The 21238-nt window shown below is 33.1% G+C and overlaps 1 protein-coding gene across 5 annotated transcripts in view; it reads left to right on the top strand.

Annotated features, from left to right (window-relative positions):
* The window catches only part of EPHA6 (EPH receptor A6), a 730766-nt gene that overhangs the window by 325093 nt on the left and 384435 nt on the right, over nucleotides 1-21238 (top strand). For 4 of the 5 annotated variants that reach the window (XM_032489814.1, XM_032489792.1, XM_032489798.1 and 1 more), the window contains one exon: nucleotides 5322-5657. In XM_032489814.1, the coding sequence (XP_032345705.1) occupies nucleotides 5322-5657 (336 nt within the window). Of the gene's footprint in view, nucleotides 1-5321; nucleotides 5658-12004; nucleotides 12139-21238 lie in introns of those variants that run through there. The other variant, XM_032489822.1, reaches the window with a different exon arrangement.

The raw sequence follows: 21238 nt of genomic DNA on the forward strand, positions 1-21238 counted from the left end.
TTTCTTTAACTATGAGTTTTAGAAGTAAGGGAAAATCTAAAAAGAATCATCTAAGTCCTCATTCACAGTATTATGAAAACATTAATAGATAAGTCTTAATTTTAGACATCAATTAATTACTGAAATAGGTGCAGTAATATTGATGAAAATGAGAATATGTAGAATTCAGAAGATCTGAAGTGTACATGTTGCTGTATCCTCAGCAATATTTTATCCTAAAGATTTAATTCTTGATTGCTCTTCTGTAAAAAAATTATTTTTCAATGTGTTAAGGTAACATTATTAACAGGAATCTGTTGTAGGAAGACAAATAAATTGTTCTCTAATTGGTGTGTTTTAAAAATTTGTATTTGACAATACTCTCTAAACAAACCACTATAAAATACTTTAAATATTTATTTACCAGACTTTCTCTATTTAAAAGATAAATACAGTGTGATAGAGTAGTATAAAAACCAAACATGAAATGACCTAGGTATAATCCTACCTCGTGCACTGCATGATTCTGACGTAATTACAGAACTTCCTTGGGCCTCAGTTCTTTATCTGAATAAACTGATTTATTCCCTTCCCTGTGGTGAAGTTGAAGCCCATTTTATGACTACTCATCATCCATTTCCAAATATACAAACATTTTATGAACAAAACTTACAGATAGAGCACTTAGTGGTTTAGAAAAGAATACGTAATTTCTTTTATAGATGCTTTTATTAAGTATCTTTTTCAAAGATTATATAGGAAGGATATTAGATTAACAATATAAATGTAGATAGCAGTTAAAATTGATAGTGATAGTGCATAGAATGAAGTGACTTTTAGAGTTTTAAGTTATGTCTACATGTAGATCTGACAACTGATATTTTTTGTACATTATTAAAATCTGGAGTTGTACTTTTTCATTTGTTCATATGTATTTATATTTCTTTAGTAAATTCTACAATTTACTCCTTTGGAAAAACATTTACCTAAACATCTCTAGATGGTTCAATATATATATATACATGCTATGTGTGTGTGTGTGTGTGTGTATATATATATATATATATATACACACACACATGCTATGTATATATAGCAATATAGCATATAGCAATATATATATACACACACACATACATACACACACACAATAAATATATGTATATTTAATGCTCTCTTTGGCACAGATTAACATGGAATTACTTTTCTCTCATTTGTAACCTCATAGGTATGAAGAAATATGCTTTTTATTAGGGAACTGTCCTATTACATTCTTGGTATTCATTACATTAATAAACACATTTAAATTATTGCCAGGTAGTAACTTAAAAACTGTAAAATACGATTTAATAGCAGTAGCCATTCATGACTTAATATCCTCAGTTATTTGGGTCAAATTTTCATTGTTCTTAAAGAGACTTAAAAACATTAAGAGTTAATGGATGAGTGAATAGTCACTCTTAATATAAAAGAGTTAATATGAAAAGGCCCCTGTTTGTTTATGACTTAACATATTTCTGTAACTATAAACATAAAATATTAAATCTACAGCAATTGATATAGTAACTGAAATGTGACCCCTAAGTTTGTTCTCCTTCAGTGTCAGCCTTTATTTAAGGGTGTTCTGCAGAATGCTAGCATTCCTTCAGATGCTTCTTGGAAAATGATGTTCTGTGAATAAATGTTTTGGAAATATAGGAGTCAACAAAGTGAAGCAAATTGTGTTACTTTTGTTTCAGCATCAGTCTGTCAAAGGAATCTTAATTTGAGCACCAAACTCATTTTTTTATGCGGTCTCTCGTGGAACCAGAGATATTACACAGGATATATTTTGGGAAATATAGTTCTGTTTCGAATACTTACATGCAGAAAAAATTAAAATCAAATGAAATAAAACAAAAATCACCCCCACCCCCTACCCTCTGCTACTCTGAGAGAAATGTGTGGGCTGCAGAGCCAGACGCTCTTCCTGGGAGGGACCTGACAGCACTGCCTTAGGCTTCTCCTAAGTTTACTCCTGGAGCACTATTCCTTTATTCGTTAAAAGTGTAAAGGGGAAATACAAATTGAAGCCAGAAAAAGAAGACGAAAATTGAAAATGTGTTTTTTTGATAAACTAATGGAAGTAAAATTGTGGTTTTCACAAAAGTTTATTATATGATGGGCTTGGGAAAAAAAAGCTGATTGCAAATCAAAATGATTGCCCTTTTCTTACGAGGTCACCTGAAGGGTGAAGTATGGAGGTTGCTTGTGTTCTATGTGAATTACTTGTTTCATTTGAAGAAAATAAAATCAACATAAGGAAATCCCTGAGAATTTTCAATGCATATGTCGCCGAAAGAGTTAGGACTGCCAAGACTTTTTTTTCTCAATGTGTCACATAATCTTTGTATAATTTATAAATGATAACAAAGCAATCAGGCCACATTCATAAAAGCCCAGTGACACATAATTTAGTTGAATCTGAGGATTAGAATTAATTGTCTCTCTTTATTCTAAGTTCTAAATCTTAGTAAATGATTCACTGCATGTCATTACAGCTTAATATTTGCATGAAATCACAGTTTAGCTGGCATAATTTAACAGCAATTAAAAAGCTATTTAATCGTCATGCAAATTGGTATGAGAGCCCTTGAGTAAGAAGGGTGTCTGCCTTGTTTTTTTAAAGTATCTCTAGGCGGACGGTCATACACTTGCAGACACCGATAACTTAATTGATAACATTCTTCCTGTTCTTGGAAATATAAGTTAGTAATAATTCATGTTTTCCATTATAAATGAGAGAAGAGAACAACAATATGAATATATCATTCTCTAGGAAGACATTATTACGATAATGATAATGAATCTTTATCTCCTAGGCATGAGTCTAGGTTGGAGATAAGAACCTACACTTGTCTCTGTGCTCTAGTTTATAATTCCTTCCATATTTTCCTTTCTGAAGGCAGACGTTTTTATAATGCTCTGAAACATGAAATGGCATAAAACAAGGTATGCAGAAACTTTTTAGAAAAACTAAATGCCCCATTTCTAGGTCTAGCTTTAGTTGATATGCATATAGTGACTGAGATTCCTACCCATCATGTTGTTGATATCAGGATCCAGCAAAATAAAAAAGGAAGATATAACATTTCTTAATATCTCAAACCCAATTCACAGTCGTATTGATTTAAGAGTGATGTTATGTTACTTTAATACCGTAAAACAGATCTTGCTACTGAGTCCTCTGTACTCATTTAGACCATTCCTCACACTATAGCCAGAATGCTCTTTTTAAAATACATCACTTCCATGCATAGAATCTGTCAGTTTCTTCCTGTTACATGTAGAAAAATATCCAGACTCATTCCAATGAGCCTAGCAGCCTTGCATTGTCTGGTCCCTTCCTGTTCCTTAAAACTCATTTCTTGCTTACCCCATTTGCATTCTAGCCACAGTGATTTTGTGCCAATTCCATGACTATTTTAAAATACTTTTGACTAAAGACTACACATCTTCTACCTCTAATATTCTTCCAACTCGTCTGTACATCTTCCATATCATTTGCATGAGGCTTTCTCAGAATGTTTCTCAGTTTGGACCCCCTGGAGTTTTCTCCTGCCCTTGGACCAGAATTTATACCATCAGCAATCCTAGTATCTCTGGCCTTCAACCCAGGCTGGAGCTTACACACCAGCTTTCCTAGAACTCCAGCTTTCTGACTGCAGATCTTGGGGTTTTTCAGCCTCCATAATTGTGTTATCCAATTCAATATATATATATATATATATATATATATCAACTGATATAAATGCACAGCCTAGAAAAAAGATTGGTCCCCTTGATACTTTTTATTTCAGCTCTTTTCCTTTTGATTTTCATAATTGCAATTATTATAAATTGAATTTTATTATTTTGTCGATGTGTATGTATTTATGTTTACCTAGCCATTTAGCTAAATGTAAATAACAAGAAAGCAGAAATAATGTCTATCAGACTCATGCTGTAAACTCAAGATCTAGCAAAGTAGGTGACACACATAGTGATTACTACAGAAAAGTATTTAATAAATGAATGACTGTATTTTGAAATTCAAAAGGAGCTTTTACAAAAACGTGAATTTCTTTCTATGGAGAGAATGTGACAGAGAATCCTTTTCCATCTTCTAAGCAAATTTTCCTGATATCAAATTTAAAGAAATGTTTTTGATTTCTTAAAACTAAGCCTTTCAAACATGGTAAGAATGTTATTTAATTTGTTATTTATGCAATGAATTACTTTTCAAATATGTATCTTAAGCACAGTCTGTTACAGAAAAGACTCTGTGGTATTTCACAATGAAGTACATGGTGCAATGCCTAGCACCTAGTAGACCTTCAGTTAATATTTGTTCAATGAATGATATGAAACTGAGGTTTGAAGGACTGTGATAGTTGTAAAAGATTGTTGATACAATTTTAAGAAAAGGCTGTAATAGTGAGAGGATATTAAGTACTGTATGTAGTGTGATCTGTATTGAAAAATAGTGAGAAAGAAGCCTGAGGGAAGATGCTCATCGGTCATCCACGACCAACTTGGTTTATGCAGAGTCTCATTGACGAGTAAGAGGATTATGTGGATCTCCTGATAAGCTTTTAAAGACACACTTACTTTGTGTTTAGTAAAATTCATCTAAATTAAAGTCTAGACACCATATATATGGATACTTCCTTTTATCCCTTCTGTGTAATGCTTCTATCCCATGAAATTGGCAAGACCTAGTAAAAGCTTTTGTGTAGCCTCCAGTTTCCCTTCCTCTTCCTCTTCTTCCAAAGTGCCTGTCCACGCTAAATTTATGGCCAGTTATTCTCAGCCTATGAGAAACAGATCCTCAGAGATTGTCAAAAGTAATGAATGGGAGTTTTAGTTACAAATCAAACATAGTTTGAAGACTGAAAGACTGAATACAGTATGTTTTATACATGTAAGTTATTATTTTTTTCAAAATTTTCAAATGGTGATGTAATTATTAAAATGTAATTAAAACTATCACATGATTTAAAATAATGTTTGGTTATTGTATATTTTCAGTCAACAAATTTTAAAAGTTTAATTACGGTATCTTTTGGAGATGTAGCTTTTGGCATTAAATACTGAAATCATTATACCAAAAAGTTAAGATATAGACCATCTCCACTCCTAAGACTCTCTACTTATTAGACTTAATCAGATATTTTTAACCATATTTCTTTATCATTCCCAGCAGAAGAAAGAGTGCAAAGTAATATAAAAGACTAGCAAGTGTTTGCTGATGACGTTTTCAAGTTAGCATCGTAATTCATTGTCCTATACATGTACATTTGTTTTTTAATTATTTTCTCTAGGGCCACCTTCAGCTCCCAGAAATGTGGCTTTTAACATCAATGAAACAGCCCTTATTTTGGAATGGAGCCCACCAAGTGACACAGGAGGGAGAAAAGATCTCACATACAGTGTAATCTGTAAGAAATGTGGCTTAGACACCAGCCAGTGTGAGGACTGTGGTGGAGGACTCCGCTTCATCCCAAGACATACTGGCCTGATCAACAATTCTGTGGTGGTACTTGACTTTGTGTCTCACGTGAATTACACCTTTGAAATAGAAGCCATGAATGGAGTCTCTGAGTTGAGCTTTTCTCCCAAGTCATTCACAGCTATTACAGTGACCACAGATCAAGACGGTAAGTTCCATTGCTGTTCTCTCGAAACAGACCTATCATTCCTTTTATTCCTTAATATCCTTGGTGGACCTATATTCACTGAGGTGCAGTTGTATACTCTATACATTATAGGGGTGATTTTCTGGTGGTTGTCCTTATTGTTTCCCAAGGTGCAGAAAGGTATTTTTGATATTACCTCTTAGTAGTATGGTAGTATGGTTAATTGGATATAATGCTTCTCTCTAATATCTATGCATTTTTGTTTATGAGCAAGTCCATTGAATTACCAGTGAACATCAAACATAAATAAAATGTCGCTAAATGAATTGAAATTCAGTTGCCCTACATATGTAGCCATCTCTTTTGTATGTCAAATAAGAAGATGGTAGGAATTTATGTTGATTTTAATTCCTATTTATATTATAAGAACAGTATAGCTAATATGCCTGACCATGATCCACTCTGAAAAGAAAGAGCAAAAAATATTTAGAAATGAGTCTAAGTGCTGTTGTTTAGGTGAAGTTTTTTGTAAAAAGTAGTTAAACTGTCTGTTTTAAAAATCCAATGGCTTTCAGCTGAAGATTTCCTTTATTACACTATAGGACTTTACTGCAGTGTAGTTAGGCATGGATATCCTATGATTTTTATAAGTATATAGTCTCTTTAATTCCCCCATAACAATTTATCACAGAGCATGATATAGGAAAAGCTTCAGAGATTTTAAAAACTCCCTTTGAGAAGCATTCATGAATTAGGTGGATACACCAGTGATTGTGTTATAGCAGAAAGTATTGTTGTATATGAACACAGATAGATGAGACAAATTTATGCAGATAAAACTACTCTTATACGTGGTGTTTGTTTTCTAGGTCTACTATAATAAATGCCATAGACTAGGTACCTTAAACAACAGAAAATTTTTTAACCATTCTAGAGGCTAGAGGTCCAAGACTAAGGTACCTGCAGAGTTGATTTTTTTCTAAAGCCTCTCTCCTTGGCTTGCAGACAGCCATTTTCTCCCTGTGTCTTCCCATATTCTTTCCCTTGTACGTGTCTGTGTCCTAATCTCTTCTCATAAGGACACCATCATACTGAATTAAAACACACTCACATGACTTCACTTTACCTTAATTTCCTCATTAAAGGTCCTAACATCCAAATACAGTCACAATTCTAAGCTACTGAGGTGGGACTTCAATATATGAATTTTAGGGACTGCAAGTCAGTCCATTCCAGATGCACGAAGGCAGCATCTGGTGATGTTTAAAATGAAAATATATCAAAAATGTTGGAATACTACTCAGCAACGAAAAAGAACCAACTGTGGGCAGATACAACTTGGATGAAGTTTAAGGGCACTATGCTGAGTGAAAAAGCCAATCTCAAAAGGATTCACTTATGTAACCCTCTTGAAATAGCATAATCTTAAACAGATTCTTGGTGGCCAAGGGTTAGGGATTAGGGGGAGAGATATGTCTCTGTGAAAGTGTAGCAGGATAGAGCCTCGTAGTGGTAATACATTTACATATCTTGATTGTGATGGTAGTTACATGAAGTTAGATATGTGATAAATTGCACTGAGCTGCGCACATACACACACACACACACACACACACATACACACACACACACATACATACATATAGGAGCCCTGTGGATTTTACCAATGTCCATTTCCTGGTTTTGATATTGCACTATAGTTATGCAAGTAATTAACATTGGGGGAGGCTAGGTAAAGGATGTATGGGACCTTGCTATACTTTTTTTTCTAATTTCTATGAATCTATAATTGTTGCAAAATAAAAAGTTTAAAAACATTGCTAAACCTGTAAAACACAGGAAGAAAACTTTAATATTCTACTAAAAGCATATTTGTAATAATGGATATGACCATTTTATTCAAATATTATGTATAATTTCACTTTGCTGATAATCTTCAGAAATACAGCTAATAAATAAAGCAAAGCCAAAGAGTACTGTACAATCACCATTTTTATATTTACTATGTAGTATTTCCCTTCATTTAGCAAATTGCTTCACAGCATAGAATCTGCTTTATAGTTGTTCAAAATGGAATTTCTGTTTTCTCTTTCCTTAGTTCTTTCCCATAGTCTAAACAAATCCTTGTCAAATATGTCTTCAGAATGAGACAAATTAGGGTCTTCTGTTCCTCTCTGCATTAGCAAATTATTTCTAAGGCTTTATTTCTGCCACTTGATCAAAAAAATACAATCCAGTACAACCATTTTAACTATAGGATATAAATAATTAAGTTTGGGAATAAAACTAATATATCACCTTAAATAAAATATATATAAATAAAATATGTTTACATAATTTCATACATTAAATGTACATTCTATGCCTTTCATTCTAGGATTAGAAGAGAGTTCATTTAGGCCATTTTTCTACCTAGCAGAAGGGCAGAATATGAATTATTTCCCACTTTGAAAATGAGAGAATTTATTCAAAGTGTATTGCTGTAAGGGCAGAAAATATATTTTAAGCATGAAATAAGACATAGTATCCATAGATTGAGACTATACAAAATGATATGAGCTATTCATAAGCGTTTGATTTATTCAACATATATATGGTGGTGAGCAAGCCCTTATGAACATTACACTCTGGTGGGGAGGCAGATAACAAACAAATAATTTGACAAAGACATAATTAGTACTGTGATAAGTCCCACCAAGGAAAATCCAGGGTGCTCTGAGAGCATGTATTCTTCAGGTCTGAAGGATAAGGGCTGGTCTTCTTGAGGAAGCAGTATTTAAATTAAGTTCAGTTCCGAGAGATGAGTAGAATGTGAGTAGGTCAAATGAGGCCGGGAGAAGGGAAAGAATGCAGCATAGAAGGAACCAAGCAAAGATTGAGCAACTGAGGGATTAGGTGTTGATGACTAACATACTAAGAGCATCTAAGAAGTTGATATATTGCAGAGGCACAACAGGATTTGGGGAAGGAACTGAAGATTTAACTTTAAATTTGGAGAAATGAGTTGCAAAATAGACAACACAGGTTAGAGAAACAACCATTTAGCAGAAGATGCTGATATATTATCAGGGCTATAGACAGGAGAAAAGAAAATCAGCAGAATAATAATATACATGTGGTGACATTTGTCTGAATACTAAGTAAAGTAGTAGAGACTGAGAAATACAGATAGTTGCACTAATTATGTTTTTATTACTCTATGTATGCACAGTGTGGAGCTTGAGGATAAAGGGAAAGTCTGCATTAAATTTGCTTTTCTTTCATGAAGTTAATTATTTGTATATGTCTTTTCTCATACTTAAGAAGTATTAAGGAAACAACATTAAACAACCTTGACTTAATTGTTTGCTATCTGTTTACAATTAAATAAATGTAAAAAAAAAATCTTTTCCAAATCACTTAGAACCATTTAGCTATAGTTAGAAGAAACATTCCTTGATTATCCTGATTCTAGTTGGATAAATAAGATTATAGATTTAGAACTATGACTCTCATAATTAGAAATCTTTGCAATAAACCTTAATTAACTGACTTCTACATTCCCTAAGAGCTATATTTGCAACCTTCTATTTTCATAGTTTATTTAAATGGTCTTTAAAGGTGGTTCATTTAGAGGGGAAAACAAGAGAGCAACACCTAGGAAACATTTGATTTTAATCTTCAGTGCATGTTAGAAAAAAAATAAGATGTGTAGTTTAGTAGAAGGAATTATTCGGGTCGTAGACAGTAAAGGAAAATGTTGATCATGGATAGTCAGCCTGAAACAAATTGTGTTTGTAGATATCCTGACATGTGCAAAAACCTTTAGGGACTATGTTCAAAGTGAAAGACATGCTAAATTACCAACCAATTCTGCTGGTATTTCCTAAAGGGTCTTTAAAGCAATTATTGTCAGAAGCAGTTTGTCCAATTCTTTTGCTTCTTAAAATATATATTCAGCAGTCCTATCCCTGCCATTGCGTGGGTATTCTGTATAGGTTTTGCCTTAGGATTACATTTTGCAGGCTAATATATGCAGATTTCATATATTTGCTCAGGCAACAATAATTAATTGAACTGATATTGAAAATAGATTTAAATAAACAAGTCTCCATATATGTATAAACTTGAAATATCTATTTGATTTACCGTTCACTGCATTCTGAAAATACAATCTGTTTCAAATATGGACGTTTTGCATGTTGCTAGAGTAGGTAATTAGGGATATTGTAAAGATTCATTCATCTTTATGTCTGTATTTTAATTGTTTTTGGTCTGGATATCCCTCATAATCTTCAGTGTGTTTTCAAAATTCTTGACAGTGAATACTCTTTTTTTCTAAGTCTATTCAAAATAAAAGAAATTGGTGTAAAAATCTTAAATGCTTACTAAAAATACACTGAATATAAGCTAGTGACTTGATAAGTTAGAAAAGGAAAAAGCATTAACCATAATTTAAGCTGAGTGATGCTATACTATTTGTATTTTTTATATTTCTTAGACATAAGAAAATTACATATTCAAAACCTACACTTTATATTGAAGGATAAAATTCCTATCTCCTAGGAAGAGTGTTTTTCTTCCAAAAAGTGCACTGAATATTTTATGTAAGGGAGATAATTTAAATGTCAGTCTAGTTAATCATAACTAAATAACTTTATATTCTAGCCCAAAATTAAATTATAATAGAGTCTAGATGATTGTAAACTTTGTTTTTACTCCTAGGAAACATCAAATTACTTCCAAGTCTAGTGTCTTTTTGTGGCATGCATCTTTTGAATAAATGAATGGTGTAGAAAAGGCTTTTAGACCCTAGCAGTGAGTTTCCTGAAGTTGGTCAGTGGCTCAGCTCGCAGTCAGCAAGTATAGAAACCGAACTGCTCCCAGCCACTTACACACAATAGCACACGCGTGTCTGTCGCACTGGATCATAATCATATTTTGATAGTTTGCTTTTCTGACCAATATGTAAGCTTCTTGAAAACAACAATGATGTGTTATTTGAGCATATCCTCAACCTATTTTGTCTGTAATTTAATAAATCTATTTACCGCATTAACAAAAATTATAGATGGTTTCAGTTAATCTTTCATTCATTATTTCATTCACTCAAAGTATTTATTGAATATTTTCTATCTGCCCAGAACTGTTCTATGTGTTAGGAATATAGCAGTAAAGGAGAAATACAAATGGTTAACCAGGTACCTTCCTTCATGGACATTATATTTTAGTGCCAAGTAGCGATATGTCCCATGATGAAAAACTAAGCAGAATAAGAGATTTGGAAGTAATGGGGAGGGGGCTTTTTACATAGGGCAACCAAATAGACTGCTCTTGACAACATAACATTGGAGCAGATCATGAATTAAGGAGAAAACCCTGTGAATATAAAAGATGATTCTAGGCAGTGGGAATCAAAAGAACAAAGCCTTAAATTTAACCAGGAATTTGTCTAGAAAGTAACTAGGATATATTATTGCATGTATATTCTTCAACATATTCTAAATTTCATGGTCACTAAGTCCTCTGGTCCTGTCCTTACAGAATTTTTAGCAAAAGGTTTTAATCAACACTAAACCATCCGTTAGTAGCAATCATGGTTTTTCTTGATGATCATACATTGCTAGAGAAATGTGCTTAATCCTAAACTTGTCTTTAAGCAGTTGGCTTTTAGAATCATCAGCTGTTTCTCTGAGAAATTCTCATTTGTACATTTTTCAGGAAAGGTGACTAAGTGTTTTCTTTAGCAATAAAATAATTAGATCTTATTGCTATTTTGATGCCTCTACTATTAGATTAACAATTTTATGGCATTTCTCCTACAAATTGGAAAGTAGTAATAGGGATTGTTTGGTAAAATATTTTAAATCCTATAAAAATAAACTGGTTAGCAGCGAAGATAAGTGCATATGATCACATTTTACATAATCTGTAACTATCATATGATATAAGGCTCTACTTTATGGCTAAGCAAATGTCTGGCAAATTGTTTGTTATTTTCAATGCAGTTCTTTGTTTTGAAAATGGAAGCCAGTTTAATTTCATTAACTAATCTCTGCCTGCATAAGAGACTGACTGATTTGGATAACTGCTTCAAATGTGGTTACTATAAAGTACTAGGTTTTAATTTCGGGGGAAAATTTTCCAAAAGTCCCTTTTACTTTAAAGTAAATATTAATGAAGATTTTTAAAAAGTTAATCTGTAAGAATAAAATTAAAACATTGTCAAGACTGACAGATTATTCTGATCATTATTAAAAATGTGAAATGTCTTCATCTTAATAGTTTGTAAAGATTGAAAACTAATTGCTGACCTTTTAATCAGACTGAAATCCACTATAGCATCTTTAGATTAAGTAGCTTTTTTTTTTCTTCCATGTATTCCTCAGCACTTTTCTATTTGGTTTGGATTCTAAAACAGTCAGTTCCAGCTACATAATTTGTGATGCCCAGTGAAAAATGAAACTGCAGGACCTTTTGTTCAAAAAGCAGGAAAAAAGGGCCGTTAAAGGTACTAAAATATAAAGCTTTTTCCTTCTGCAATTTCTCTCTCTCAATTTGTAATGGTGCTTTTTTAATTGCCATTTAATGTCCTTTTAAGTAAAGAAAAAGTAAATTTCAAATTATTACCATACACTTTACCATTTGTCTTTATATTGCTCAATGCTTCTTTTAAATGTAAACATAAGAGCATTTAACTCATGTGGAATCATAAAAATCACACAGTTCTTTTCCTATAGTCCCGCACCACTCCCCATCCCCAGTCCCCAAGGGTGTCTCAAGTAGACCAGAACAGACAAGTGTAAGACTCAGAAAGTTTGGAAAAAGGAAGAGAGGGACCCCACTGGAGACAAGGGACAACCCAGGAATGTGGTCCTCTGTCCTCAGAAGTTAACATAGTCATTTAACCCAGGTGGAGAGTGGCAGCAATCAAGGAACAGGGCAGGAATTGCAAGACTGTATGGCGGAGAGCAGGAGAGTGTGCAGGAAAAACACATCCAGAGGGCTATGGTGGGGTAGGTGGCCAGAGCCTAGACTTTGCCTAGAGCCGGGGATTCAAGCTCCCAGTGCGTGCTCCATTGTCCCAGCAGACTTCACTTACAAAACATGAGTTAAAGGTAAAATTATTAAGAATTTCAAGATGGCAACAGCTGAGCATTAAACCCTAAGCGGGGTTAGGGAGCTATGCAGCTGTGTAAGTCACACTCATGAAACCAGCTCTGAAAACATTTTATAACATAGTGATGTCACTGTTGTTCCCATTTACCTTTGTGGATTAGTCAGCAAAAAAACTATATTCAGTAACTGTGATGTGCCACGTACCATTCTGCATGCCGTGTAGTGAAAGAAAGATGCATGTTTGAGTGTTTGAGATGTGGTGTACACTATGGAGAAGTCAGCAGTCTTTTCCTTCTTTAAGGTTTGGAAATGAGAGCTTGGCTAAGTAAAAAAGACTAAATTAAACTTATGATATCTGATTTAATATACATTTTCAAGAACTGAGTGCCTGAAATATTAGTTAGTACACAAGCCCTTAAAATATGCATAAAGTAATAAATGATTAACTAGTGAGATGATAGTGAATGTTGACATTTCACTTTTCTATTTTTATGAAAGAGACTAGTTGTTTTACCACATATTTATTCTGTTAGACAATGAACAAAGCTTTTGGTAATGAAAGATTAAAAATAAAAAATTGAAAGGTAGTTGTAAAATTTGCCTAATGCTATTCTAATTATTTTGACATTCTGATAGACCTAAGAGTAGGTTTCATAGCTGTTGATCCCTTTGTGCTCTGCTCTGTACTGTCCTACTGAGTCACTTCCAAGGTGCACCCTAAGATAGAAAAGTTCTTTTTTTCCCTGAAAATAATTATGCCATGACTCATTGGATTATTTGTATTCATCCTTTCAAGTAGTTGTCCCCTTTACATATTTCTTAAGTAATCTTTCACTGAAGCAAATAAATGAATATTCCAAGAATGATAAATGTAACTATGTGAATAGAAATGTACTTTTTATTCTATTTCATTTTGTCTTTAAAAATTTATTTTACTTTTCTGCTGAATCACTAAATCTCTAAGATGTGATTACCTTTTACTTTATAATTCTCAAGTGAAATAATGCCCTCTGTTTTTGACTTCCTATTTCAAGGCTTTTTTTATATAAATATTGAATGACTATTTTCTATGGGTTTAGGTTATATTTTGATGTTTATTTTCTATTTACGTCCTATCATAATTTTATACTTTTAAGTTTTTTTTATTACTTCTCATAAAGATAAATGTGTTGGTCAGTTGTAGATGTGAATTACACATTTAGATATCTAGAAATTGGGAATAGGGTCCTCATTCTGCTTTTATGAGAGTAAATATTTAATGTGCTGAACAGTTTTGAATATTTAAAATGTTCAACTGCTGTTTTTATTTAGCTATTTTACAAAATGTGAGATACTTGTATTAAGAGCAGAACAATAAAACTCTATTTGAAGTGCTACTTAATTATATATTTAAATTTAAAGATAACTGACATGCAAAATTGTGTCCTAAAATAAACTACTTTCCACCATCTGAAGTTTATTAACCTAACCACCGCCAACTCATATTAGTTTTATACTTACAAGGTGACAATTTTCATATGCCTTAAAGAATCCCAAGAGAATTCAGACTTCAAGTACAAGTCATCAGGCAAGATATAAATATAAATGTTATAAATAACATTATATAGATAAATATATTTTTATGTTACAAATAAATATTATTTTTATCCCATTTCAAAGATCTCTAAGAAGGAATTCCAGTCCCCCTGTATCTTTTAACTGACTCTTTTAGGCTGGTATTCTATATATTTCACCTAAAACTTTCCTTCTGCCTATTAACCTATTTAAGAAGAAAATACAAAAAAATAAATTGCACTTAAGGAGATAGAAAGTCCCTTTGTCTGCACTATCACTCTTTGTAGATGGGAAGACCATCAGTAGAACATTCTAGTTAGATAACTTTTATTTATCTCACTTATTATTTGCCAGTTTATCAACCCCCAACCCAACTTCTTCCACTGTTCTGCAATTCTGTGTTTCTAATGGACTTTAGAAGTGTTTTGCATTAATGGTCACAAATCTTAAGGGTGTCACAGGAGGAGTGACAGTATATCAGACCAAGGATTCTTCAAGACATACTTCTTGGATGTAATTTCTGGATAATCTGAGGGCCTCTCAGTCATTCTCTTAAATACCTGCTAAAGCAATGTACGCTCCAGAGGAGAAGACCTGTCCAAAAGGAGAATGAGAGTCATGGAATCCAGAAAGCTGTTCAAAATTTGAATGCTTCCACCATGTTCTTCTGGCACAGTAATGGTGCCTCCATGGAACATTCATACAAAGAAACAAAATTAATTATTGTGCAGTTACTGATGATGAGCAAATGTTGGGTTTAGTCACTCTTGTAGCTCAAACTTTTGTGACCCAGATCCTTAAAACAGGAAAGTGTTTGTCTTTTTTAAATTATCTAGTTTTAAAAAATTTTTTGGTAAAATTCACAAAATGAAATTCCATGTGAAAATATTACAGGGTGCTTGAACCTTGTTTTATATGACTAAGCTAAATCTAACACAGTCATGCTAAAAATATATAACACATTTTGAAATATTCAATAATTAGCACATTTTATGTAGCATAAATTAGAATAAGGAGATTATTTGCTTATATCAAATTTAAATAAACTATAATGGGAAAAAGTTTTAGAGGTTTATGTTCAAATCTCATTAAAAAGTATTGCTTTAAATTATTGATTTAATAAAATTGTAAAAATAGTTTCTTATAAATGTCATATCATACAATTTATTGATATTTTGAAAGCAAATATTAGATATAGTGACCTTATAAAAAATAATTTATTTCTTTGTTAGAAATAAAATTTAAAAATAAATTGTTAATATGTAATTTTTACTCTAATTTTCTCAATTAAAAATCCATGGTAGATGAAATGCAAAAAGTAATCTAATTGCATTAAATTCTGATGGTCCTTTTATTATAATACATCCTTGATGTACCCTCTTTCTTTATATGTGAAGAATTAAAGTTTTGATGATCTTTTAAGGTAAAAATCCTCATTCTTGTACCATGATCTAGAACTCAATATCTTTTTCTAAACTGTTTCCTATAAGTGTTCAATTACTTTCATTTCTCTTATTAATTTGAATTTTATTCTCTACTTCCATACACTTTTCCTTTCCCCCTTGTGGTGGCTCACAGTTTCAGGAAGAGGGAATGAAATCATAAACCTGTCTTCATGTCACTTTTAAATCCATTGCAGCTTATCATGGTATCAGAAGCACCACAGAAAGAATATGGGAAGAGTCACCCTTTATTTGAAATAAATCTGGCCAATAGGGTATTGATTTTGTAGGGAAAAGTATATTTTTACTTTATTTTTTATTGAGATAATGGTTGATGTACAGTGTTATATAAATTACAGATATACAATATAGTGATTCACAATTTTTAAATATTATGCTCCATTTATAGTTATTATGTAGCTATAGTCCCTGTATTGTACAATATATCATTGTAGCTTATTTTATACATAATAGTTTGTACTTCCTAATTCCCTACCCCTATAATGCTCCTCCTCCCTTCCCTCTACCCACTGGTAACCACTAATTTGTTCTCTATATCTGTGAGTCTGTTTCTTTTTTGTTATATTCACTAGTTTGTTGTATTTTTAGATTCTACATATAAATGATATCATATAGTATTTGTCTTTCTCTGTCTGACTTATTCCACTTAGCATAGTATCCTCCAAGCCCATCCACATTGTTGCAAATGGCAAAATTTTGTTTTTTTATAGCTGAGTAGTACTCCATTGTATATGCATACCAAATCTTCTTTATCCATTCATCTATCGATGGACACTTAGTTTGCTTCCATATCTTGGCAATTATACATAATGCTGCTATGAACATTGGGGTGCATATATCCTTTTAAATTAGTGTTTTTGTTTTTGTTTTTTTAAGCTTTTTTTTTATTAAGTTATAGTCATTTTACAATGTTGTGTCAAATTCCAGTGTAGAGCACAATTTTTCAATTATACATGAACATACATACATTCATTGTCACATTCTCTTTCACTGTGAGCCACCAAAGATCCTGTATATATGTCCCTGTGCTACACAGTACAATCTTGTTTATCTGTTCTACATTTTGAAATCCCAGTCCCTTCCCAAACCCCATCCCCCTGGCAACTACAAGTTTGTATTCTATGCCTATGAGTCTGTTTTGTATCTTTTTTTTTTTTTTTTGATTCTGCATATGAGCGATCTCATATGGTATTTTTCTTTCTCTTTCTGGCTTACTTCACGTAGAATGACATTCTCCAGTAACATCCATGTTGCTGCAAATGACTAGATAAAGAAGATGTGGTATATTTATACAATGGAATACTGTTTTTGTTTCTTTTGGATATATACCCAGGATATATACCAAATGGTAGTTCTATTTATAGTTTTTTGAGAAATCTCTATACTGTTTTCCAGAGTGAGTGTACCAATTTACATTCCCATCAGCAGTGTATGGGGGTTGCCTTTTCTTTACATCCGTGCCAACATTTGTTGTTTGTGTTCTTTTTGATGATAGAAATTCTGATAGGTTTGAGGTGATACCTCATTGTGGTTTTGATTTGCATTCCCCTGATGGTTAGCGATATTGAACATCATTTCATGTGCCTGTTGGCTATCTGCATGTCCTCTTTGGAAAAATGTCTGTTCAGGTCTTCTGTCCCCATCAGGTTGTTTGTTTGTTTGATGTTGAGTTGTATGAGCTGTTTAGATATTTTAGATATTAACCCATAACTATAATTCTAGGGTCAAAAGACGCTAATATCATTTTTGCTCAATTATTAGATAACTAAGAAAAATAAATATGTTTGGAATGTTAAGTTGAATGGGAATAATGCTGACAATATTGTAAGTGCTGCAGGATTAAAAACTCTATATACATTATCACCCAATTACGTAAACTGATGTACACATATAGTCAGTAAGAAAATGAATGGCAAAATTTTCTAATGTTGACACTGTGCGTCTCTGTGTGGTAGTAATATGGTTGGTTAGTCTCCTAAAGTGACTTGTAAGGTTCTTTATGCTTTGGCCCTGAATGTCCTTTGATATCTCCTTATATTTACCCTGTCACAGTATTTACTATGCTCTGCATTCCAACTGCTGTCAGTTGGAATGTTTTTTCTATTGGATTAACCATAAATGTTTATATCCTCAAGGCCTAACATAGCGTATTTCATATAAAATCTATATATTAAATATTTACTAAATAAATTAGTGAATTAAGGGTATGGATATAGACATATATACATTTACCCCCCCCACACACACACAATTTCTACTATACTTAAAGTGAACCTTTTAAAGCTTTAACACTGAAATACTTTTGCCCCTTAGTCATAAAGTGCTCACTTAGGACAATAAGCATTCTATTCATCAATTCAACATCCTGGAACAGAACTGCCAAAGGCGTAGTGTTCAGTTGTGTAAACCTAAGCAGGAACACCCTGAAAATATGCAGGAGAGATTATTGTTTATTTGTTCTTATAAATCTCTGGTGCCTGAAATTCCATCTCCTGTGTATATATAGTTTTGTCTGCTATTTACCATCTGCATTCTCATGAATTTATAACTCATAATGCCATTCTTTTTTTTTTCTCTTGAAATGTCCAGTAGTTTAGTCAAAGAGAAAGGCAAGTTAAACAAATGGTCATAATCTGATCAACTCCAAGTTCTAGTCCCTAAACTGCTGCTATCCAGCTGTGTAAATTCAGGCAAGTTATGTACTCTTCCTGGACCTCAGATTCTTCATTGGATAACATGATGAGCCTTCTATGTGCAGTCTTTTCATATTTAAAATCAGTTTTCTATATAACTTCAAGACTTGATGTAATAAAAATAAGAAAACAACACAGTTTGTGAACATGCAAAACTCTTTTTGACACCTCAGTAAAAAGAAACCTTCTCCTAAAAGTCTCACCAACTTTCCAAGCATACAGCTCTTGCTGTAGGTCTTACACTGTAATACTTCGCAGGATTATTGAAAGTTTACCGTGGTGACTTCAGGTTGTACAGTTGTTTTTAGAGGTAAAGGAGAAGTATCTTAGTAACATTTCATCCCATGTTCAAGTCCATATCACTTTACTCTAGTGAGAAGAAATAAAAATCTTTATGGTTTTTGGAAAATAAATACATTATTGGAAATTATGTATTATTGAAAAATAAGTACATTATTATGTCACATTAAATACTTGTTTATGTAAATAGATACAGTTTTCATGGTTTAAGAATAAAAATAAGAATGTTGTTCACTCTTTTTCTTTACTTCTTCCCCCCTCACACTCTGGTCTGTCACTGTAGACTCTTTTTCTTTGTTTACCCCTCCCCCACCCTCTCCTTTCTCCTCCTCCTCGTATTTGATTTTTGGTTACCTCTTGTTTTGACCGTATGTTTATTTCTCAAGTTTGTATCTAAGTCACTCTTTGAAATGATTTGCATATGTTCTTTATTCTGTTACTTATTTCCATGATGTAATAAATTCCAAATATAATTTGGTCTTTCAACAACAGAATTTAAGCTCCATGAGAGCTGGACTTTTCCACTATATTTTATTGATCAGGCTACTCTATCCCTGGAGAACTGAAGAGTACTAGGTATAAAGCTCAGTAAATATTTGCTTAATAAATGAATGAACAAACATTCATTAAGCCATGTGGCCCATCATATACTACTGGTAAGAAAGAAAGAGGTTAATGTGGCTTCCTCAAATGCCTTCCTTTACTCTAATTGGGGAGACAAGGCTAGCAGACTGAAAAAGGCCTAGCAAAAAATAAAAGGAAACATTTTTTCAGTTAAGTGCTTAAATTATAAGATTCAGAACACAAAGGCTGTAGTTCAGAGGAGGAAAGCTTAATTGAGCTGGAATGCTTCCTGGAGGAGCTTTACCCTAAAGGAAGGATAGCATTTGGATTGGCCATATAAGGAGTGTTGAACCTTGAGATTATGAAGCCTTGTAGGAGAGGAACAAATTTTCAAAAAACTTTTTGCTGGCCAGGTTTTCAAAAAGCCTAATTCTTCATGTGCATATCTGAAGAAACTTTCACTGAATCAAGATTTACCACAGTCAGTCTTTGATAAGAAAGTTATAGAATCATGCTCATTCAATTTAGGAAACAATTTGCACACAGAATTATGGACTAGGTCTTAGTAGCAATGTTCTATTCTGCTTCCTCAAACATGAGCAGCGCTGGATAAAAAGATTTGAATATCAAGGAAGAGATTTGTCAGAAGAAGAAGCTTACTTTGGTGGTGGCAGAGTGGGGAGTGGTTCTTTTAAGGAAGCAGGCTTAGCAAAAAATAACTTCCATGGGGAGGAAATTTACATGGCACTGTTACAAGATGCACAGTTTTGATAGTGATTTATAAACAGCCATTAGAGTGGGATGCTCGTCTTCCCACAGCAACATCTCTGAGCACTAAGCACTTTTTGGTCAAGCCCCTAGGATTTAACTGCAGGGTGTTCAGTTATAAAACCGTTCTTCATCGATCTGAGCTGTTGAGTTCTTAACTGTAGCTTATTTTCACTTTGACTTTGAAATCCATAAATGCCAGTCACAGCATTTAGGAACTAAAATCATTGGCACAAGAATTTAAATGAAGAGTGATAAATCAAGGCTGCCAGTGGCTACTGCCTCAGCCAGATGCAAACACCACAACCACAGTTTTTAATAGCCTTGCATGCCTAATTTCAAATTAAGTGTGACAAATTAAGCAGGAAGTTAATTACTATCTTGAAACAAATAGTCTGATGTTGATTGGAAAGGGCATCATAAAGCTGTGTTTTATCTTAACACAATACCCAGAGGAAATATTAGAAAATAGAGATGTACAAATAACGATTAGTTCAGGTTAAAAAAAAAGCAGAGGGGAGAGGTTTAATATGCATCTGGTTAGATCACTGTAGGTATATGAAAAGGAGACTTCCTCTGAGAATAGCTTTACTAGGCTAAAAACAGGAAGTGAATTCACAGATGCATCAGAATTTTGGTACCTGTGTGGTAGATGAGGGAAGACGAGGCTCCGGGGCATATATCTCTACCACTGCAGAACAGACAATTAGAATGCCTGCCAGCTCTTCTCATGGCAGAAGTGCTAATCTGAATGACTGCACTTAAAGTGAATGTGACCTTAAAAATTTGAAGATAAGTCACAAAATTCTTAACTAGTCCTTCATTTATTTTTCTGTACCTGCTGCACTCCATGGCCCTGATTGTCTTTAGACATTTATTGGACAGCAGCTTCTTCTTTAAGTGACTTCCTACTTGACTTAATGATTTTTAATACTGTTCGAGGAAATGTTTCAAGAAAGAATCTGTTCTTTGGAGTTCAGATGGATCTTAGGAACAATATAGTTCAACTTTCATTTAATGTGATATAGTTAAAAATCACTTACTGGGTCAGACACTGTCCTTAGCACTTACATTGAATCCTAAAATCAACCAACCCAGTAAGGTAAAAATACCTTATTATTAATAAGATATGACAATATAAGCATTTTCCAGATGAGGAAAC

Source organism: Camelus ferus, chromosome 1, assembly GCF_009834535.1.
Source record: "Camelus ferus isolate YT-003-E chromosome 1, BCGSAC_Cfer_1.0, whole genome shotgun sequence".
In the NCBI taxonomy this organism is placed as follows: domain Eukaryota; kingdom Metazoa; phylum Chordata; class Mammalia; order Artiodactyla; family Camelidae; genus Camelus; species Camelus ferus.